Below are 22,860 nucleotides of genomic sequence, written 5' to 3' on the forward strand. Positions count from 1 at the left end.
CAAGCGCCCGGAGGAGCGGCGCAGGACTGAGGCGAGCCGGGCGCGCGGAGCGGACGCCGCGGACCTTCTGCTGCGCCACCGCGCCCACTTGGCGGCTCGGGAGGCGGGGACCGGCCCGGAGGCTGCGCCGCCGCCGCCACCGCCGCGGGGCCGACCGACGCGGAGGAGGACAAGGAGGAGGCGCCGCCAGCCGGGGCTGGAGCCGAGCGCAGCCGCCGCCGCCGCCGCCGCCAGAAGTTTGGGTTGAACCGGAGCTGCCGGGAGGAAACTTTTTTTCTATTTTCCCCCTCCCTCCCGGGAGGAGGAGGAGGAGGGGAAGCCACCGCTGGCGCCAACGCTAGTGGGCTCGGGGTCGGCGCGGCCCGCAAGGGGGGCGGGGGCCTCGCCCCGCGAGGGGAGGCGCGCCCCGGGGGCCCCGAGGGGGGCGGCGAGGACCGCGGGCTGCGGGTGCGGCGGCGGCGGCGCGTGTGCCCCGCGCAGGGGAGGGCGCCCGCCCCGCTCCCGGCCCGGCTGCGAGGAGGAGGCGGCGGCGGCGCAGGAGGATGTACTTGGTGGTGGGGGGCAGGGGGCTGGCCGGCTGCGGGCACCTCCTGGTCTCGCTGCTGGGGCTGTTGCTGCTGCTGGCGCGCTCCGGCACCCGGGCGCTGGTCTGCCTGCCCTGCGACGAGTCCAAGTGCGAAGAGCCCAGGAGCTGCCCCGGGAGCATCGTGCAGGGCGTCTGCGGCTGCTGCTACATGTGCGCCCGCCAGAGGAACGAGAGCTGCGGCGGCGCCTACGGGCTCCACGGAGCCTGCGACCGGGGGCTGCGCTGTGTCATCCGCCCCCCGCTCAATGGCGACTCCATCACCGAGTATGAAGTGGGCGTCTGCGAAGGTACGGCCGCCAGCCGCTGGCCCCCTCCCACCTGGCCCGCGCCGCCCCCTCGGCGCTGGTTGCGCCGAACAAAGTTTGGCCGAGACTTTCCCGAGGAGAGAGGGCTCCTCGGGAGGAGGGGCGCCCGCCACCCCCGGGAGAGAGCCCGGCGTCCCTTGGTTCCCGCTCGCTGCTCCCCCTGACGCCTGGCCAGCCGCGGGCGAGGTTGGATTTCGTGGGTGGGGGCCGGCAAGTGGGGGATCGTCCCTGGCCGCGCACAGACGCGCACACGTGTGGCCCATCCGGCTGGGGCTGGGTGGGGTAGCCCGGCCGTGCGCCCGGAGGTGAGGGTGCCGCGGGCAGGGGGCACTGCGGAGGCTGTGGCGAGCCCCTCGGGGAGTCCGGCCCCTGCCGCCCTCCCCGCACTAGCGCAGTGTGGAACCGAGTGCTGCACCGCGTCCGTGAAAGTCCATTTTCTGCTGGCGGAGGAGACGTGTCTCTAGCTCACACTCCCTGTGTGACTCTTTTATTATTTTTTCCTTGCGCTTTTTCTTCACCCCCTTCCTCCTCCTGCGCATATAAATCAATTTCAGCTCCGGAATATGTCAGCCCAGGGGAAGTTACATACGGTGGTTACTCGTTTGTTTGCCTATTGAAAACGGTCAAAGGCTTTCTCTCATGAATGAAGGGGCGGGGGCGGGGGGCTGGCACCTAGGAGTGAAAAGTTGTTTCTATTAGTTGCTGCTTTTTAAGATCAGATATCCGCGTGTTTCCAATCGTGTTGCCGGTTCCTTCTTTTTGTGTGTTTAATAACGAGGATTGTTCTGCTGGTTGCTGCACTTAAGTATTGTGCACCATGGTGTCTGACGGAGGGAGAAAGATTAGATTAGTGGAGCCTCCCTCCTTGGGAGAACCACTGTTGATGGGTGTCGGCCTTAAGCCCTGACCGCTGGCCTCGGCCTCGGGGTGCCTGGTGAGGTTTGGGGTCTAGAGAGACGCAGTGAGTTCTTTTTATTTGGCTTATACCAAATTAAAAGGGCTCAGCACCAGTTAAAAGTGGGATCCCTGCTTGGACTGACGTTGGGGCGAGATGCTGTTCTGGGGCATCCTGGTGTATGAGCAGAGCGCAGCAGCCTTACTTCTGGAGGAACGGAGAGGAGGAGGGACAGGCGCCCTCTGCCCCGTCCCTTCCTTAGTACTCACAGCCTACACGCAGGAGACCAGGGAGGGGTTTATTCTGAAGCATCATTATGTGTGTATGTGTGTTTATTGTGCTGGGATACTGAGAAAGGAGGTAGCAGCGTTAAGGATATAATGGGTCTGTTAAAAGGCTTTCATTCTGTGGTTTTCTTTACACACACGCGTATTCATTGATAACTGCAGTTTTTAAAGTTTGGACAGTTCTGGAAAGTCAGGAAGGCCTTTCTGGTTTGGAGGCTAGTGGGAGGCTAGTGGGCAGTAATGAGTGAAGGGAACTCTTGGAGGGAAGTGCACCACTGCACCCTTGGGTTAGAAGAGTTTGTTTGCCTCAAGTACAGAAGCCTCTCACCTGGTGTTAAGTCCCATAACGTTTTTATTTCTCACAAGAAGAAAAACGGCCAGGAGATTAACTTCTGATACTATTTTATGTGTTTGACTTTGGGAATTCTGAATGAGTTGGACGAAAAGATGCATCTTTGAACCCTGCCACTTGGAGTGTGTAATTTACTTAAGCCAGCCTCCTATAAATCTAAAAAGAACAAGCAACCTGAAACAAGATTAAATGTGGTAGAAACTGGTCTGAGAAGGACTTGGGAAGGTTCTAAAGACTCTAACCCTTGTTTTGTTTCTTCATGATAGATTTCTGGTGAAGTAAGTGTGGAGCTCAGGGAACATTCATGGTAATCAAGTGTTTTGGCACCAACATTCTGGTATCATAGTATAGAGTTATTTTGGCAGTTTGTTGGTGAGCGTTTCATTCCTCTGAAATGATGCGATCCCTCATAGCTTTGTTTCTTCTGGTAACACCCCACGCACTTGGTATTAGCCTTGAAAATGCTTGGAAGTATTTATTACCGTGATGATATCTCATTTAGTGTTCTCTAGCAACACTTTCCATCTAGCCAGTCTGTTTTCAGCTACCAAAACTGTGTGCTGAGGGCTTCTTATTTTATTTTGTTTTTTAGAACTCTAAAAGCAGCAGTCAAGTTGCACTCTAAATCCATGAACCCAAAGAAGGGCAGTGTTACCTAGCATGATATAATGGTTGGATTTAGACAGCTATTTCAATAGGGTGTCTAAAATTCCAAGAATTTTCACTTTACTACAAGATTTATGGAAAACAGGATAAGTCAGTGGCCTTTTTTCTTCCTTCTTTTTAAGAATTAGAGGAGTCATTCCATGGCAGTAATAATCTAGAAGGTGCTTTCTCTTTTGTTTTTCTGTTAATTGGCAAGAAATTTCTCAGTGGCCAGTGTTTCCCTCAGTTTCCATTTTTATTCAGAAATTAACACATAACTAACAGAAATAGGAATTGATACATTTTATTCATGTTGAAGTCTCTTTTGCTGCAATTTTTGCACTAAAATGACCCCTACTGGTTGTATCTGTTAATGAAAACTCTTTTGGAAACTTCTTATTTAATAGACTACACTGAGAAAACATATTGCATGGTATAGAAGTGTTATCGTGACTAATCTACCTGCTTTTGATGATGTAATTTAAATACAAATTACATTGCTCTATTTACCAAATTGCCAGTAATTACCAGTAATTTTTATTTGTATCATTCCCCATACTGGCTTTGTGAGGGAAAAAAAACCACAACAAACACATGGTTTTAACTGCAGTTCACAAAGTGAGTTAGGTAAATTGGGGCAGAAATGAACCCCTTCCAAATTGTGGTTCCCTGCCTTAGGTTTTTAAGGCACACTGGCCCATAGTAGGCTCCCAGTGAATGTGCATTGAATACATGGATGAACAGTCTTCTCCATAGAAAGAACACTGAAGAAAAAATATTTTCTGAAAGTTAAATGACGTGAAGGGTGAATCATGTGACACATACACTTGGACTTCTTTTCAGCATCGTTTAGATCATTACTAAGTAAATCCTGACTTACTTATTCCTTAAAAAAATTACTTTTGGCTACATGCATTTTTAAAGTTGAGCAGGGAGCCAGATACCTACGTTCTTCTCTGCTCTGTCTATAAAGTGCTTTCTGGCCCCTGGGAAGGTACAGATCCCTTTCCCATTTCCACTGATTTGGTGAGTCTTCCTGTTGCCCTTTGCAGCTTCCTAAGTGGCCTGCTCCTTGGTTAGGCTGCCTGCCTCTAGTTAAATCGCCTAGAAGCCAGACAAATAAGTTTGGATTCTGAACTCCTGAGGGAGAAGACTGGGTGGGAGACCTCTTTGGGAGGTCAAAGACAGAGTTTTGAAAAACTACTGAAGTGGGATTTTTCTAGGAAGAATGATTGATTGATTGATTGATTGATTGATTGATTGCTGTGTTGGGTCTTCGTTTCTGTGCGAGGGCTTTCTCTAGTTGCGGCAAGCAGGGGCCACTCCTCATCGCGGTGCGCAGGCCTCTCACTATCGCGGCCTCTCTTGTTGCGGAGCACGGGCTCCAGACGCGCAGGCTCAGCAATTGTGGCTCACGGGCCTACTCATTCCGCGGCATGTGGGATCTTCCCAGACCAGGGCTCGAACCCGTGTCCCCTGCATTGGCAGGTGGATTCTCAACCACTGCGCTACCAGGGAAGCCCCTCTAGGAAGAATGTTTGATTGGCCAATGAGGATTATATTTGGAGATGAAGGGTGAGGACCATTTTTCTCCCTCTGTGGAATAGTTCAGTATGCTTCTGTAAAGGGTGGGGTGGGGCTGGGGGAGCATGACCAGCCTTCTCTAAGTAATGAAAAGGCAGCAGTGGCTTGAGTTTGACAGTTTGTGAGAACAGAGTGATTTGGAACCTGGTGGACACTATGGAGCGGCTCTGCTCTGAGAACTTTGTATTAGAGCCAGGTGATCGCTATCACAGATAAGCACCAATTTTTTTTTTTCTCCCAGTGATTATTTACTCAGTGGCTTCATGTTTATGGAACTGAACTTTCCGTGTTTTCAGTACTGCCATCTAAGAACTGTCTCTTTCAAAACACAGCCCTCCTTTGATTTCCCCCAGGTATTTTAACTTTTCTTCCCACCCACTTCTCATGGGGCAGTGAGTAGAACCGAGGATGTGGGCTGGGTACTTAGAGCAAAGAATGGAATGTTGTTTTCTGAAACTGTTGGCGTTAGAAGGTTATGCTTTCTTTTCAGTCACTGGAGTTGGTGGCTCCTTGGAAGAAGGTTTGTGGAGGACCTGAGGTGAGCAAGGCCCAGAGAGCAGGCTCTAGGAGGCCAGGGAATGCACCAAACCATTTGGTTGTGCACTGGCCACAGATCTCCTCTCATCCCTCTGTAACGTAGGACTTAGAGTTAAGAGTCCATGGATTTTAATTTTTACTAATTAAATAGAAGAGGGGACAGGAAAAGTTTAATACTCCTGTACTGGCATTAGAAAAATCTAAAAAACCAGGGCTCCTTGTTTTTGAGGAAGGTGTTCCAGTTTCCATCTCAAAAGTCTTTAGGTAGAGTGAGCTCTTAGATGCCAGGGACGGAAGCAAGCAGAGGGCCTATAAAATCACGTTAATACGGTATGGGAAGAGGAACCAGTGTAAGTAAACAAGGAAATAATTAGTTCTTCCCCAAAGTAAATATTGACAAAACATGGAGAGACTATTCACCGCACTTATACAAATGACAGGACTTCGTGACCTTCACTTTGACTGTCGAGCTTACAGAGCCCTCACTGTCGTTGAGGAGTCCAGTCACATAAAACACTTGGCAAAGGACAGATGAATCGCATAGCACCAGAAGGGCAAAAATAGCAAGTCTGGAGATTTTGCTGCCATTAACACGTATTTAACAGTGACAGGGAAAATCTATAAGCAGTATGTTGGCAGTGCAGTGGTGAACATACAGGTTGATTTATTGTAATAAATAATATTATTTATTATTAATAATTTATGAAGAAAACTGTCTGAATAATCCTTAGACTTTACATTACAACTGGCATCACAACCAGTTGTAGGAGGTATTAGTGATATGGTGCAGGTTTCTGTGTTTGGTGTGGCTTGCTTAAAATGCAATGATCTGGATGAACAAGGGAACATTTTGGGGAGGCAAGGGACAGGAATTTTGAAGTTGGGGGGAAATGGATAAAACAGATGACCCTAAAAAGATAATGGAGTGGGAGGACTAAAGAATGACAAATGGGAGAAGGGAAAAATATTGAATTCGTCTTAGGGCAACTATGTCATCCTTTGAAGAATAATCCAAAACACATTCCAGACATTAATTGTGAAATTCCTGAAAAATGTGGGTGTGTTTAACGTCTTTCAGGCTATGGCACTAACATGAGAGATGGCAGTGCCGCTTTAGTGTGTAAATACCACTGGGTAGGAGATGGTAGATGACTGGAAGGTAAATATATTTGGTGAAGCAGGGTTCCTGTAACACCGTGTTCCTCAAGGCACAGGCAGTGTGAGGGCTTTGGAGACACCCCCCAGTAAAGCTCAATTAATTATTTGAGGAAGAAACAGTGGACTGGCCAAGCGTGCATGAATAACAAACTGAAAGCCTTCCTTCTCAGAGGTCGAATTCTCCAGAGCTGAATTTTTAAAGCTCTCACTTCTCTGTGCATAGAAATCACTCACTCATTCATTGATCTACTCTGTGCAAGGCCTTCTGTTGGGGTGGGGGTGGGGGGCTGGGAAGCCTGGGGACCTCTCAGACCTGTGCCCTACTCCAGATACTCTTTTTTTTTTTTATAAACTTATTTATTTTATGTATTTATTTTTGGCTGCGTTGGGTCTTCGTTGCTGCGCGCGGGCTCTCTCTAGTTGCGGCGAACGGGGGCTATTCTTCATTGCGGTGCGCAGGCTTCTCATTGCGGTGGCTTCTCTCGTTGCAGAGCACGGACTCTAGGTGTGCAGGCGTTGGTAGTTGCAGCACGCGGGCTCAGTAGTTGTGGCGCACGGGCTTAGTTGCTCTACGGCATGTGGGATCTTCCCGGACCAGGGCTCGAACCCGGGTCCCCTGCATTGGCAGGTGGATTCTTAACCATTGCACCACCAGGGAAGCCTTCCAGATACTCTTTTAATCAAGATAAAGAATGAGGCAAGACCTTCAAAAGGCTACATAAGTTCAAGCCAAGTAGAACTGATTTCTCAGGTCTGTATATGATTAGTTGGTGAGGTATGTGGGTAAAATTTGTTCTAGGAATCACAGGATCTGAGATGATCTTTTCAGGCTCCGGTGGCAAAGCTGAAAAGGAGAATTCAAATTCCAACTAGGTTCAAAATTTGGAGTCAGAGCTCCCTTTTGGTGGGGGAAGGGATCCTACGCATTCTCAGAGCTTTTGCGATACATATCAGGTGTTTCCCAACATCTAAGAATGAGGCTGCATTCTTAACGCTCTACCAGCTGTGGTTCAAAATGGCAGGTTTCCTTTTGGGAGTGATTTTCTCTTTGTTCTAGTTTGTTCCACTAGGCAGATGAGTGTGGGCAGTGAACTGAGAGGTGTCAGTTTATCAGCATCTCCTGATTTCACCCACTCTCTGCTACTTGTCCTGGCCAGTTAGCCTAATCAAATCATGGAAAACCTCTGTGTTTGGACAAGACCTCGTCGGTCTTGCCGACAGGACAGAGGGGTGGTTGAATATACTTAAAGTTAAGAATGCCCTTGAGGTAAATGCTGGTAAGTGTTCATTTTGGGCCCACATGAAAAAAACTCAAAAGAGATTCCTTTTTCTTCTGCAGTTACTAAGTGAACAGGGTTCAGTTCCTTATCTCCCTCTCCCAACCCCAATTCATTCTCTGTGAGAAATACTTATACCTTGATCCAAGAATGTAATGGTTAGAAACTTAGCTTCTGGGGTCAAATCTGCACTCTGCTTCCATGCATCTTAAGTTTTCTCATCTGTTTAGTGGGGTTAATAATAGGGTTGCTATAAGGACTCAGTGAAGGAATCCCTGTGAAGCACTTAGAAGAATGACTAGCACGTGGTAAACAGCAAAGCTACTAACCAGAATAAGTAAAATAACCTGATATGGGCTCATTGTCTTGTTCCGTTTAATCCTCATCTACCTCAGTAACTGATCGCAAGGAGTTTGGGCTCTTAGAAAGAAAGCGAATTATTACTGAGTTCAGGTCCCCTCCTACCCCAACACCGTAAACGCATTGAGTTAAAAAACTTATTTAAAGGCCTCTGAAGCTATTTGCTACCTTTCCTCCTGATGCCCATTTGTTACACTTGGTCTAAATAATTTCTACAAAATTTGTGTATTTGGGGTAAAAATAAAGAGGGAGGAATCTGAAATTTTTTGCATTAAGTTGTAAAAATTGTAAATTTAACCATTTATCTGTGGACTATTATTTCATTTGGGGAAGGAGGAGCACCTAAACTCACACTTATCAGCAATGTGCGTTTTCCTTCACATTTCATTCTGGAAGAAGATTTTGTTCCTAGCTCCTGAAGTGTCCATACTGCTGGTCAGCACAGGATTTGGCCTGGCTGGAGCTAAGGAAACAGCCTGCATTGCTGCAGCTCACCTGTCCTGGCAGTAGGTACAAACTAGGCAAAACCAGAGGTCAGGTGTTTAACCAGGCCATTCTTCCATTCTCTTTCTAGCCCTACCCTGTTTCCCTGCCATCCTCCTTCCATGAATATTTACTGAGCAGCTGCCGTGGCTCTGGTCTTTGTGCTGAACTCTAGTGATAGCACGGAACTTCTCTAAGCCTGAGTTTCCCAGCTGTGAATAGTAATAGGTACCACCTATGTTTTCTCTGAGGATTAAATGAGATAAAACTGTGCTTTTGAAATGTTAATGTGCACACAAATCACCTGGGGGATCTCATTAAACATACAGGTTCTGATGCAGTAGGTCCAGATGGGGCCTGAGATTCTGCATTTCTAATAAACTCCCACATGATGCCAATGCTGCTGATCGCAGGACCACACTTGAAGTAGCAAACAGCTAGTGCCTGTAAAGCATGTAGCGTGAGTAGGGCGTATAATAAGAACTGATAATGTTACCTGCTAGTCTAATAATTAGTTTTCAACCAAAATAAATAGGATAGGGGCCCTGCTTTCACAGAGGCTGTGGTCTGAAGGTAGATAGTGACAACTGGGACAGTCCATTGTAGTCCAAGACAGTTCCTTACAGCTGGTAAGCCCTGAGATAGGAAGTGCTGAGCATCTTGGGGGCAACGAAGAGGGGCCCTGACTCCAGCAGTGACTACCAGGAAGGATTTAGGGGGGAGCAGCAGCAAGCCAGGCCTGGAGGTCTCTTTTCTTCCCTCCTCCTTCTCACTCATCTGTGCAGGATGTTGTAGGAAAAAGAAAATAGGCCTTGGAGCCGGACAAACCTGTGTTGTTTTTTTTTTTTGTTTTGTTTTGTTTTTTTTAAAACAATATTTATTTATTTATTTGGCTGCATTGGGTCTTAGTTGTGGCACGTGGGCTCTTTGTTGCAGCACGCAGGATCTTTCGTTGCAGCTGCGGGCTCTTCCTTGCAGCGCGTGGACTTTTCTCTAGCTGTGGCACGTGGGCTCCAGAGTGCGTGAGCTCAGTAGTTGTGGCACGCAGGCTTAGTTGCCCCACGACATGTGGGATCTTAGTTCCCCGACCAGGGATCGAACCGCATCCCTTGCGTTGGAAGACGGATTCTTAACCACTGGACCCCCAGGGAAGTCCCCACACAAACCTATGTTTAAATCAACTGTGTTCAACTGTGAACAACCAGCTTGCTTAATTGTTTTGGGCTTCAGTTTCCTCATCTGTGAAAATGGAATATTAATAGCTTTTATCAAGTAATTACAGGTAGGGTTGGAGAGAATTATGCCCTATATTAAATATAGATATATGATTACATGTATGTGTGTTGTGTATATGTGTATATACATGTATATACACACAAAAATATATGTAATGGCCAGTATAGTACCTGTACCAAATAGATTTTTTAAAAGGTAGTTAATATTCTAATTTTTCTAATTTCCATTCTATTTTTTGTCCTTTCTCATTTTTTTCTTTGTTAGCTTTCTCTCTCTATAAGTTTAAAAAAAAATCTTCTTTGTGCATTGACCACACTTAACTAAATCTCTTCGACAGGGGACTCCAAGAACTATGGTCTCCGGTGTTTGTCAGAGAGAAAGGGACTGTGAAGCATTAAGAATGAGGGCCGTGAGTCCAGGGTCTCTGGGCCAAAAAAACCGTCACTGGTTTGATCCAGTATGACTGTTAATTCTCAGTCCCTTTAGTCCTTCAGGAGAAGGTGGACATCTGCTCTATTTTGCAGTTTGAATCCTTACTTCCAGAGAGCTATTTCAAATAAATATTTTTTTAAAAGGTGACCTATCTTAATACGGGTGGCATATGGTTTCATGAAAGTGCATTAAATTTCATTTTATTGTTAGAAGTTTTGTGTGGGTTTCCAGACATGGCTGGAGACATCAGAGACCCCACGGAGCATCGCCAAGGCAAGGCACGTTGGGATCCTGAGGTTCCAGGAGGAAGCAGCAGCAGGCCCGCCAGCTCAGAGACCAGGGCAGGCATGGGAATGAGCAGGAGATGGTGCGCAGCCCAGAGTGCATCCGCGTTGCTTTTCTTGATCCATTGTGTCCCATCCATCTTTCATGTGGACTAATACTGCAGCTTTACTGTGGATTTGCATTGTGGTTTCTCTGGAGAGTCTGTGTGTGCTGCAGTGGAAGGCTAGAAAAGAGCGCCTAGAATGAAAACACCTGACGTTCTTGTCTCTCTGGTTCCTAGTACAGGTGTGGTCCCACTTCAGGAAGACAGAACTGTGACTTTTCCTTCATACCTGGTACTAAGTATCATGTTCATCCAGTAAATATGGGCTGAGAACTCATAAGGCAAATGCTTTATATTGGCTGTTATGGAATAAGGAGAAAGAAACATAATGATGATGTGTAGTCCTTGGAATCAGTAGTTTACAACTCTTTATTTTCTTCTTGACAACCAGACCTTATTATCACACAGTAGAAATTGAATTTTTTTTTAAACAGAAACTCTCTAGTACCTTTCATTGCAGTGCTTCATCAAGAGTGTTGATATTCAAACATGTAACCTACACGATGAGATAAACTTCCAAATTTCAGAGTTTTGTTTAAGTATGTTTGTCACATCCAAAAAGAACACCTTCATTTTGAAATACCCTGGGAACACTGGTTTTATGAACATTTAAGAAAGAAAATTAAGTGTTCATTGTATTTTAAGGTGTTGCCGTTTTACATTTCAGGTTCCTCAGAAGAGAATCTGAAGAGTCTGCTCTTTGGAAATTTTAGCTAAGTCCTTAGCAACCAGCCACTCTGGCTATGGCAAGGTGTAAAAAAAAAAAAGGTATAGGCTGTAACTAGAAACTGTGCCTATCTTATTTAGCATTTCAAAACAAAAACCATAAACAAACATCTCAGATTCAAAACAGAAAGGAATTTCTGGCAGGGCACAGTGAAACCTGAGCCTGCAAAGTCCTGGTCTACAAGAGGTAACTTATTTAGCATCTTATCCAAAGGCCACAAGCAAAACAGTTCACAACTGTGATAAAACAAAAGGCATCTCAACATTGGAGACTTGTGATACCTCTTTTTTTTAAGACTCCAAAAGACCTGCCAAAATAAGGTAAAACTGTCTTGAGAAAGTGTGGCCTGAACTGGACTTTCAGTATTAAGAATTAGTTGGACTACTTCAGACCCATAAGGTGTGAGGAATCGTGCATACAGGATGTGTGGGCTTGGTCCCCTCAGAGTGTGTGTTTATAATTGTGCAGAGGCAGGGCATTCCATCATCTTGTCAAATGCAGATCTTGAAAACCTTCCCTCACTTTCCAGAGTTGGGAGCTTTGCCTTTTTAAAGGCAAGGGCATTTACATTCTGAGGGAGGAAAAGGGGATAGATTTTAGACAGTTTTATCTCTGAAAGCCAAAGTCTTTGAAAGATTTTTAAATGTTTGGAGAAAGATTGGGTATGCTGTGTGTTGTCCAGAAATACTGAGTTCTTAGGTTTCAGACAAGTTTTAGGAAAATTTATTACCATGTCTACGACATTAAAATGAAAGGCCAAATAAATTTCCGTATTTTCATCAAAAGAATGAATGGATTCGTATAGATCCTCACTTGTTGCAGGAAGGATTTAGGGCTGCTCAGAAAAGTAAACTTTGCAAAATTCTTGTACATGAGAGTAGTATGATTAAGGAGAAAAAAATAGCCGTGGCTTCCGGATCTTCCTTCATCCCCTAATAGCACCGTTACTGAAATAAAACCTCCTCAGCTTCCCTTGACTTGACTTTGCCTTAATCTGTCAAAACAGAATTAAATAGTTACCTACCTAAAGGCAGGGGAACTGAACCAGATGATATCGTAAGGCCCTTCTAGTCATAAGATCAATGTTTTTATGACCTAGAAATGCTGGGCAAGAGTCAAATATTACCTTGTGTTTGCAAAGCCAGAGAAGAAAAAAGTGGTAGTGTCTACATGACTCTTTGCCAAGTGCCCTAGACGGAAGGGCTTGGAAGAAAAGATCAAGAGTTCTCCCACAGTTATGTTTATTGTGAGGCAATGGAGACAGCAAAACATAGATATCGGGAAGTTAGTAACATCTTTTGAATGCCAGCAATCTTTAAGCCTTATTAACTGTGGCCTAGTCTGGATTCAAGGTAGAGTTTATGCCTCTCTTCCATGTCTGTGCTGACCTGCTGCCTTCACTCTTTCTCCATTTTCTCATTTACTTCATTAGTTATTATGACTGAGGGAGGTGACAGATACTACAAAGGGAGAAGCTTGAGCAAAGACAGGCCAAAACTTGCCCAAATTCACATGCTTATTTCTGCCTCTGACACTAAGAGAGAGTTGAGTAATTGCTGTTCTTCCTAATACTGCAGGCAGCAGCCAAATTCTCAGCATTCTTTTACCTTTGCTGCTGTTTTCACTTGCCAGGGAGTTTCCTTAAGGAGCAGCTGAATTTAAAGAAACATAACAGTGATCATGCATGAAAGGAGGGGCCCTGGCCACATGGGCACTTGAGTGCCTTATATTGGGACGATGAAACAAATGAGGCTCTGCAGAGGGACCTGCTGCTACCACAGCTCCCTTCCCTCTGTGTCCCTGAGCCACAGGACCAGAAAGCTCTCTGCGTGTGTGCAAGATGGCAGATCTTCAATAAAGATGTTTCAGGTTCAGGCCAACCATGAAGCTTGGAAAGTTGTCTCTTGGGGTCTAGAAACTTCACCCTTCCTATGCATGTTGTCCAGTGGCAGGGTGTTGTGCTGTTAGGTGGTGTGGACCTGTGGTTCTGAAACTTGATGTAATACGTATGATTCTAAAGAATGCGATGCTCAGCCCAGCCCGCGGTGTGCACTAGCAATCAACTTGCTGTGCCTTGTGGATATTACATTTTTGCCAAGAGCAGCCTTCCAGAATGAGGTGCTAGTTAATTCCAGTCGGGCATTTATTCGTTAATAAGTCTGCTGAACACTAAATACTCCATTTGGGAGTATGTGACAGGAGAAAACTCAGCAGCTAATTATTATGTAGATCTCCTCCATGATTCTCAATTTCAATTACCTAAGCCACCAATCCTTAGCAATGTGAACTTATTTAATTTTTAGTTTTCTATGACATTTTGCTTTTTGCTCCCAAAGATTTCTTTTTGCTCTAATCTGTAGAACTTCTATAAGTTTATTAATAACTGGGTAGACATTTTATATTGTTAAATGGAAAACACTTCTAGTGGAGTACTATAGCTTGCTCTGTCTTTCCTTCTTCTTTTTTCTTTTTTAAAGATAATATTAAAAGTTAAATCCTGTTCCAGGTCGTCTCCTCTCCCAGGGTAGATTTCTGGATAGCTAGTGGTGGTGGCCTCTGAAATAGCCATTGAGGGGTGTGGGGTATTCATTTACTAATGGGAGCTTTTGACTAAAGAGCTTCTGCTTTACTCTTCTTTGCTGTAACAATAGGTCTTTACTTGGTTTTCTTCCTGCTTGGTTGGTGCATATTAGCTTAAAAACTTTTAAATTGTGGGGACAGGAAGAAAACTCTGAATGCCTGGGGCCCATCACTTCTCTCTGGGAAGCATCCGGAGGGTTCAGTGTGCATCTGCTGCCGTGAGAGTGTTCTAGAAGGTCCATTTGGTGTCTCCCATGCCCAGGTCTTTGTGCCGTGGTTTGGCCCTCCTCCTTTCCTGGTGAATCCCTGCCACGACCCAGTGCGGCTGGGTCTCACGTGCCCTGAAAGCCATTGGAAAGGCATGCGTTCCAGCATCTTCCCATTTGCCTTCACACCCTCCCCAGCATGGCTGCATGCAGCTCTCTGTACATAATCCAGCTATTAAGAGAAGTTGGTGCCAAGTGTCAGTTCCTCGGTGAGGACCCTTCCAGTAATGGTGTCTGTGCTAACAGACTGGCAGAGACGTCTGTAGCAGTGTTTGGAGGGGGAGCAATGTTTGCCAGTACATAAAACTCATTTGACACTGTGGAATATGGTGCTGTGGGTCAGAAAGTGATAAAACAAGGCTCTTTACAAAGTTGTGGTAGACCTGCTGGCTTAAAAAGCTGTGCCCAGGATGGTAAAATATATCCGTAGCATCAGCAACTGGCCCCTGGTCCAGTTACAGATGTGACTTTGAGAGACAGGAAGTTGTGATAACTCCTGTATGCCTTTGGATGTAGTATGTGTGCGCGCGTGTGTGTGTTCAGTTGCTGAGGGCACAACACAAAGAATACTTTGCACTGTATTACGGATATGCTGAGAAGAGCTTCCATGCTTCAAGCAAATTAAGTGTATTATCTACTCTGTAGATCAGCAAACTGAAAACGACTTCTTAATAAATAAAGATGGTGCATTGTTTTATGACATTAAAAAAAAACAATTTTAATTAAAATGCTTTGGCTTTTAAACTGCCTGGTTAATTGGGATAGCTATCTGTGGACAAGTGGAGCTCAGGAAAATGACTGACTTCATTTCTCGGTGATTGGGACAAAAGTTTTATTATCCTTAAGGCAATGTGGGGTGATTTATAGTAGATTATCACTAAACATAGTTTCTGGCCTTACACAGCAAGTTTAGATGCAGGAAGGAAAAGCAGAAATTTAGGGTAAGAAATGGAACACCTCTGTAGGGGAAAAAAAAGGGAGATAAAAGAAGCCAGAGGTGTGTTTTGTTGGAAGGAGATGAAATTATATTTCCAAAGGCTATGCTGGGAAAAGGTGAGCCCTCAGAAACCAAGTTTGACTATCTCTTCAGGAAATTGTATTCGATGCTTTGGAAAGAGAAAGGAAAAAGACTCTCTGCCAATAGAGTTCTGGAAAACTTGAGGGAGATAAAGTATTTACATGCTCTAATAACATAAAACACGTCCAAAAGAAATATATAATTACAGCTACATTTGGCACTGAAAATAGTCCATGTATTATATTTTTTAAACTGTGTGTGACTGTGTGAGCGTGTACCTTTGCGTCAGAAATGCCTGGGTGATACTATTTCTTGAGAGAATGGAAAAGTAGAAGGTATCAAGAGCTACCAAGAGAGAAACCGTGAAGGTTGACTACCAGGAAAGAAGGAACAGTGAGCTTTTTTTCTTGTCATATGCATAATGATGCCAACTTTACTTTTTTTTTTTTTAAATAATCTTAGTATAATAAGCATTTAACTACCCGTAGAGCCGTAGTAATTTGCATGTTATTACTAAAAGCCCACAGGTAAAGGAAAATTAGACTCCTAAATTCAGTACCTGACTATAGTTTATTTCAAGTTTATCTTGGACAGAGACCCTTTGAGAACTCAGGAAATTAGGAGGTATGTTTGACATGTACTTCCTAATATATATTGCCACCAAAGGTGTGGAGGCAAAGCAGCCACTGGAAAATTGATGTGGTGTCGGCTTTCAGAGTCCCCAGAGTTATCTTAACATCCTTCAAAATGTGTTCTCATCCTCAGCCTCTACCATTTTATGCTTCTTCTTTTGTGAAGCCTTCCTGCCCTGCCCAGGAAAAAATAATGCCATCCTCCCAGCCCTCCCCCCCTGCCCAGGGCCTGTAAATAGCACTTTCTCCTTCCCTTGTTATAGCACTTTTCACACTGTTAGAGTTCAATTTCTGTCTCCCGGCCTCGTTTTGATCCCCTTGAGTGCCAGGATTGTGTGTTATTCTAGCGCTTGGCACACAGGAAGAACTCAATGAGCATTTGTTGACTAAATCTAGACTCAAGGTCATCCAAGATATTCTGTAGAAACTTTTCTACCTGAACTATTTGGTCTGTATTGTGGAAACTGAAATAGATAACACTTACCTGTAAAGAGACTCCCAGGGGAAGTCATATTATTGGCAGAAGGCAGCTCGAAACTGTCCCATGTCCTCTCCTTCCCCTTTTCCCCCAAATCATTCTTAGAATTTATTTTTTTAAAGTTTGCTACGAGGGGTTAGTTTCAGCTGTATTTATTTTGGCAAATACTTAAAAGTAATTTTTATTTGTGGGGACTTTTCTTCTTGCCAGTTTGTCATAAAGGTATCATCTTTCATTCACCAAACCTTCATCCGCTTGTAAGAATTTTCCTCATGGGTGGCTGCTTATAACCTTCTTACCGCGAGGGATCTTGTGCGTGGAGCAGTTGAGATGTTATGGTGATCAGCTGCTTGTAAACAACTGATAAACAATTATGAATTACTTTATAGACACAGTTCAAATGACCATATGAATAATTGATGATAAAACAGACTTCCGATTTCTCAGCGAATCCAGGCTTGCGTCTAAGACGTGAATGTTGACGAATGAAGAGGGAGTTTAATTTAACAAACATGTATCGAACACTTAGTCTGTGAGCTGTGCCAGTGCATGACACAGCCTGTTTACTGCCCCAGGTGATCTGCACATGTCCTCAGGAATTTAACTGTACAGCTTCTTTGAGGAAGGAACTCCTAAGCCAACAACATGAGGGTGGAAGTGTGTGACTGTGAATAATAAAAATGCCTCACAGTGGTTTTGCACAGGAAGTCCGTAGGAATGCAATATAAGGAATTTAAAAAAGCAGAATCCCATTTGGATTTACTCCAAACCCTATGACTTCAGGGACTGAGGAATTCTTGATGACTAATGGCTGGAGTCCCAACTTGTTATTGAGCAGAGTGGAGTTGTTTTTTCCTTCAGCGCTAGCCATGAACTCATTGTTTGTTTGTTTACTTTTCTAAAGGTCTGAAAGTGGTTTGTAAATTCAGACAGTGCAACAGGAGACACTTAAGGATACAACAGCAAATTACAACCTTTGGGTGATACATTTGGCACTAAGCTTTTCAACTGGGAGAGAAGAGAGGTTTGGCCGAGATAAAGTATACAGGGTCCTAGACAACATATATACAGAATTATCTTGGGTATAAGCTCGGGCCCCCAAACCCTTTTATCACTTTAGTGAATGTGCCCAGAGAGCTCCATTCTCTGAGGGCAGGTTTAATTTTGATGTCTCTGCTGTGGCGTGTCCCTTCAACTTTCCCGCCTTTAAGATTCTCATCTCACAGCCTGATGGTGATTGTTTATAATGCGGGCGTCATGAATTGGTGGCTTTCCAGTAACTCACTTTAGAGCCTTTTGTTCTTCACCACTGATTGTTATACAGTGGTGGAACGGGGAGGAGGGCAAGCTGGAACTGTTTGCTAAGTGAAGTTATAATGCTTAGCTGGCAATGAAAAGCGAAGATTCGAAGCAAGGTAGTTTTTTGAGGGTCCACTTGATTTTCCTCTAACTCTTTAAAAATATTCTTTTTAACTTTCATATGGCTTCATTACTGTTGAAAGTTTAGAAGTCAGCTCCCAGACCCTGGGGGCAAGTATGTTCTCCTTGAGTGTTGTCTTCTCTTCCACGTTATCAGCAGGGGGAGTATTTGACCTAATGGTGGATGCTGCTCAAATCAGAGATGTGTGCCTCTCAAAACCTGTGGTTCCTCGGTTAATGTGAGGTGGTGGGTGAAGGACCCAGAGCTGTTCTTGATGCTAGAATGACACATTTACCCTCAGTCTTTATCAAAATAAATGAATGGAGGCCAGAGGACTAGGAAACACACTTGAAGGAGGGGAGTGCCCCTCTGGTCATAAGCCAAGGTAAACAGTCCTTGTAACTGAAAAGTAGACTTCCTGGAAGGCAAGAACCAGAGAAGAGGGTGTGAAGTGCAACCAGCAAGTACCATTTTCAGCCATACAGATAGCTGTGTTGCTCCGAGTCCTGAAAAGAACCTTGCAGAGCTATTGGAGAGAAATCAGTTTCTTGAACCAGACTCTCACCGGCTGTCATGCCTATAGCTGGACCCAGAGACAGCACTTGGGGAGAAAAGGTCACATTTGTGCTAGAGAAAGCAAGCAGATGGGGCTCTTTGAGGGGTAGAGACTAAGTCATCCGTGTCCTAGCGGAGCCTTGCAGGGGAGCCCGTGGACTGACGGCGTTCAGTGGGCAGGCTGCTAGTGTGAGTGTAATTTAGTGTTAATGGAAACAGAGTCTTCCTGTCTCTTGTTACAGTAGAAAACTGTCATTGCAGTGGACAACTGTGCAGACATTGCAAATTATATGTGCACATACATCCATACATGCAATGTGCAAACATGTAAAAAAAAAAATCCTCATGGGGTCAGTGTTCGTGTTCTGATAGTCTCTATGTCCATTCTTCTGTGATGATAGCATTTTCTTCTAATTGGAGCTGTTAGGTTCTGTTAATTCCAACAGAAAAAAAAAATTCTGTGTGTGGCCATTATTAGTTAATTTATATAAACAAATATTTGTAGATTGACTCCTTAGCAACTTACATAAAGCTGTGGGCATCTCGCCCCTGTGTCTTCTCTTCTGCAGTTAATAAGGTCCTCGTCAGGTTTATGGTAGCTGATGTCCTGCCCTTGCCATGTGTCAAGAAAGGTTAGACCATCAAAAGGGCTGATGCAGAAATTCCCTAGAACTTTTCATACTCAGAGATTCTTGGAGTTTAGTTACATGGGGGAAAAGGTCTTGTTTTGTAAAAAGAGACCCAGATCCCTTTAATGATCACTCAGAGGTGTTACCTAAATTTCCTCTCTGTAGTTTTATTTCTTGAACATCTTATTTCCCGTAACTAAGCTACGTGTGTTGGGACCAAATATTAGGTCCTTTGCTTTCTTTTTAAGAAAAGTATTATAAAGGCAACATAACTTTACTAGACAGTTGGGAAACAGAGAAGAGAAACAGTGACCCAAAATGCTCTTATTACAAATAGAGGAACTAGTTGTGTGTTTTTATATGTATACCCTGTCTAGTCTTCCTCTCTCTCTATATATATATTTTATCATACATCTTACATCTTGCTTCTTTCCACTTAAAACCCAGTCTGGTATTCTTCTATATACATAATGTTTTAATCACACATCTTTTTAAAAATTTTTATTGGAATATGGTTGCTTTACAATGTTGTTTTAGTTTCCATTGCACAACAAAGTGAATCAGCCATACACATACAGATATCCCCTCCCATACAGACTTCCTTCCCATTTAGGACACCACAGTGCGTTAGGTGGAGTTCCCTGTGCTATACAGCATGTTCCCATCAGTGGTCTATTTTATACATCGTATCAATAATGTATATGTGTCAATCCCAGTCTCCCAGTTCCTCCACCCTGCCCCTTTCTCCCTTGGTATCCATACATTTGTTCTCTGTGTCTGTTATCACACATCTTATGTTTTGCTTGTTTCCACTTAAAATTATACCAAGTATATCTTCCTATGTTGCTGTATAGACCCTATTATTACAGTGTCAGCAGATTAATCAGATATACTGACTACAGTTTTCTACTTCACTTCCTTTTCCCCCTTTTTTTCAGGACTATATAAAAGGCAAGAAGGGAAAAAAAAATAGTCATTCAAGGTGAATTTAACGGAAAATTCTTTGTAATCTTAATTTGTTTTCATGAGTGCCTAGGTTCTCCAAGCAGATGACCACGATTGCCTCTTGTCCCCTTCCTAAGGGTCTGACCACTTGCTCCCTGTGCGTCCCGTCCTTTGTTGTCTCAGGCTTGTGGCATGAGGACCGTGGCCCTTCATTGTTCTGTCTTAGGTCCTTGCTGCCACCAGGACTGTGCTGACTCTGAGGACACTGAAGCTCTGTAACGTTTGGTAATGACTTGGTTTTGTGCAAATAACCAGCCCACTGGGTAGAGACATTTTAATTCTGTTGCTTTTTTGGTAGTGCATTATTGGATTACAACTGTTTATTTAGTGTGAAAAATGGATATAATTAACTATGCCCTAAGTAGGGACTAGATATTTACTCCAAGATGAATTTGCAGCCTTTGTGCTTTGCATGCCTGTGACATAGGCTCTTGTTACTGATGATTTTATCTGAGGATTTGAAATAGTTGCCCACTTCTACCAGAGGTACTAGAAGTTATCCAGCAAGGCACACATATAACACTTCAAAAAACTTGGATCATTTTCTCAATTAAGTTTGTTGAAATTCTATCAGGGAAACAGACTTTTTTTCCCTTCTATTATTATTTTTTTTTCCCTTGTATTATTACTGATGATATAATGTTAATAAATAGTTTTTGCAACTCAGATACTGGTTTCACATTCGAAAGGTACAGATAACATCTGTCATAATATTTCAGATTCATTTCTGTAATTTTTTAAATTTAAAACTAAAAATTTTCAGTTGTGCAAGCAGTATGCAGAATCAAATCACCAGTCTTCAGATGTACTTTATATAAATTTTAAGTGCTTCTTAGATCATCAAAAGGAAGATAAAAATTGGATTACTTCTTTAATATTAAATTACAGTTTCTGAATTACAAATTTTTGAAAATTTGTACATCATGCATGGTATATACCAGTCAACATATTTCAATCCAGAAAGCACTGGACATTTACCTGACTGCTTGTTAGTTGGAGAGAGTACCTGTTCAGTCTTCTTTAAGCCACAACATATAGCAAAGCAATGCATGTGCACAACTAGAATTTAACAAATACTTTTTGTATGGTCATATTGATTTAAAATAAAAGAGTACACTTTGTATTGAAAAAGTAATTTGAAGGTGACATCACATCGAATTTAATAGTTTAACCTTGGATATTTGTGGAATTTTAGTTATATCATGGGATAATAACAACTAAAGTCAAAAAGTGTGTAAAATTTTTTAAACAATTAGAGCACAAAGTTTAATAGATATTTACATTCAACAATAATAAGCAATTACTTGAGATCTGCTACCACCACCAGAATATGTGTGCTGAAATCGTGTCTCCAGGATGAATATAAAGAGGTGTGGGAAGGCTGACTACTCTTGGGGAAAAGGTTTGGGACAGGGGAGGGGGCCAGGTAGCTCCTGTCGTAACCAATTTATAGAACTTTATTTGAAGGTGGGAATCAATAGATTGCCTCCAGGGCTAAACAGTTAATTATTAATCAGTTGGTCTTTATTATCAGCCAAAACTGCTTGTGTTTTCTTTTCAGAAGCTTCCTAACAGTATGATTACAAATGTTTAAATCAGTGGATAATGAAATTGACCTGTGTGTTCCTTGTCGTCACATGGTAGAGAGTAAGCCTCTGTGTTCAGAGGAATGTTCCAGCAATGCGTGAGTGCTAGCACAGTGTCGCTGGGCTGCGTTTCCTTGCTCACAGAGCCCTGGAGCTTGGCCAGCTTGGATGAGTGGGAGGAGGACAGGTTTGGGTTTGAGAGCCCTGGGTTTATTTCTGGCTATTGCGATGTGAGACTGTGGGAGAAGTCATAAATAGACCTTGAGGGAGGTTGTAGACTCAGGTGTTCTCGCCAGGGGTAAACGCTGGATATATTTGTTTATGGATAGATCTGTTTATAGCTGCTTCACGCTTTTACCTCTCAGAGTTGGTGCTTCCAAGGGGCGAAGCTCAGTGTCTGGATCTCGTTGGGTGGGTGTCTCGAAAGTCTCCCCCAATGCACCAGTCATGGCCACTCTGTTCCCTTTCTTTCTGTACTTGTAGTGAAATAACTAACTTCCCGACCTGCCATGAGACTTGATTTTTTTTTTTTTTTTAAGTAAGAACACTAAGCATCTTGGGAAAAGATGGTTGTGTAAGTACTAGACACATATAGCATTTGCGGCAGGAGTGGTGGGATGTGGGGCTTTATGGCTCTGTGTGTATGTCTCTGTGTACATATCACCATCTCCAGTGCACCCAGAGAGAGCAAGGGCGGCAGCTCCGGAGCCCCTGAGCTCCTCCTGAGTCTTTTTTCTCTTTGTGGATTGGTCACTGATTCCCTCTGTGCAGGTTCTGAATCCTTTTCCCTTGCATCCAGCCATGTGGGTTCAGGAAGGCTCACATCCAGCTGCTGCCCTGGGTCCACCCCCTGCCTTGCACACAGGTGCTCTCTTCTGTCAGGAACTTGGGGACACTGCCCAGCCAGCCCGGCCACAGCCCTCCTCATCCTGGGGCAACTTGCCTGCCTTCTCCGGTGGCACTGGCCTCGCTCCCTGTTCTGGGCCTGCCTCCTCAGCCCTGTTGCTTACTCGCCAGACTGTGAATCACCCTAGACTTGGGGCATTTTACCCGCCTGAAGGGCTAGCATGCATTGCTTCCATTTGTCAGGGAGCTTTAGGGATGCAGTCTTAAACACTGCCCGGAGGAAATGACTTCCTCAGGAGAAATTTAGATAATAAGTTCCTTAAGGAGAAACCATGTTTTATTAATGGGAGGCAGTATGGTATACTAGAGGGAGTTCTGGCTCTGAAGTCAGTTCATAGTCCCGCCTAGGGAATTGCCTGATGCGTTACCCTGGCCAAGCTACTTGACCTCTGTGCACAGTTTCCATCTGTAAAATAGGATTGTTACGAGGAATCTATAGGGTTGTTATGAGGAACAACTAAGTAGACTCATTTGTGTAAAGCACTTGAAGAGTGGCTTATACATAGTAAGCACATACTGAATGTTAGTTGTCA

At 44.0% G+C, this 22,860-nt stretch overlaps 1 protein-coding gene across 2 annotated transcripts in view; it reads left to right on the top strand.

The window, feature by feature from the left end:
- The first annotated feature begins 459 nt into the window (after positions 1-459).
- The window catches only part of CRIM1 (cysteine rich transmembrane BMP regulator 1), a 205,056-nt gene continuing 182,655 nt past the window's right edge, over positions 460-22,860 (top strand). The window contains exon 1 of one of the 2 annotated variants that reach the window (XM_068565195.1): positions 460-873. In XM_068565195.1, the coding sequence (XP_068421296.1) occupies positions 543-873 (331 nt within the window). In that variant the 5' untranslated portion in view covers positions 460-542. The remainder of the gene's footprint in view (positions 874-22,860) is intronic. The other variant, XM_068565194.1, reaches the window with a different exon arrangement.

This window comes from Eschrichtius robustus, chromosome 15, assembly GCF_028021215.1.
Source record: "Eschrichtius robustus isolate mEscRob2 chromosome 15, mEscRob2.pri, whole genome shotgun sequence".
Taxonomy (NCBI): domain Eukaryota; kingdom Metazoa; phylum Chordata; class Mammalia; order Artiodactyla; family Eschrichtiidae; genus Eschrichtius; species Eschrichtius robustus.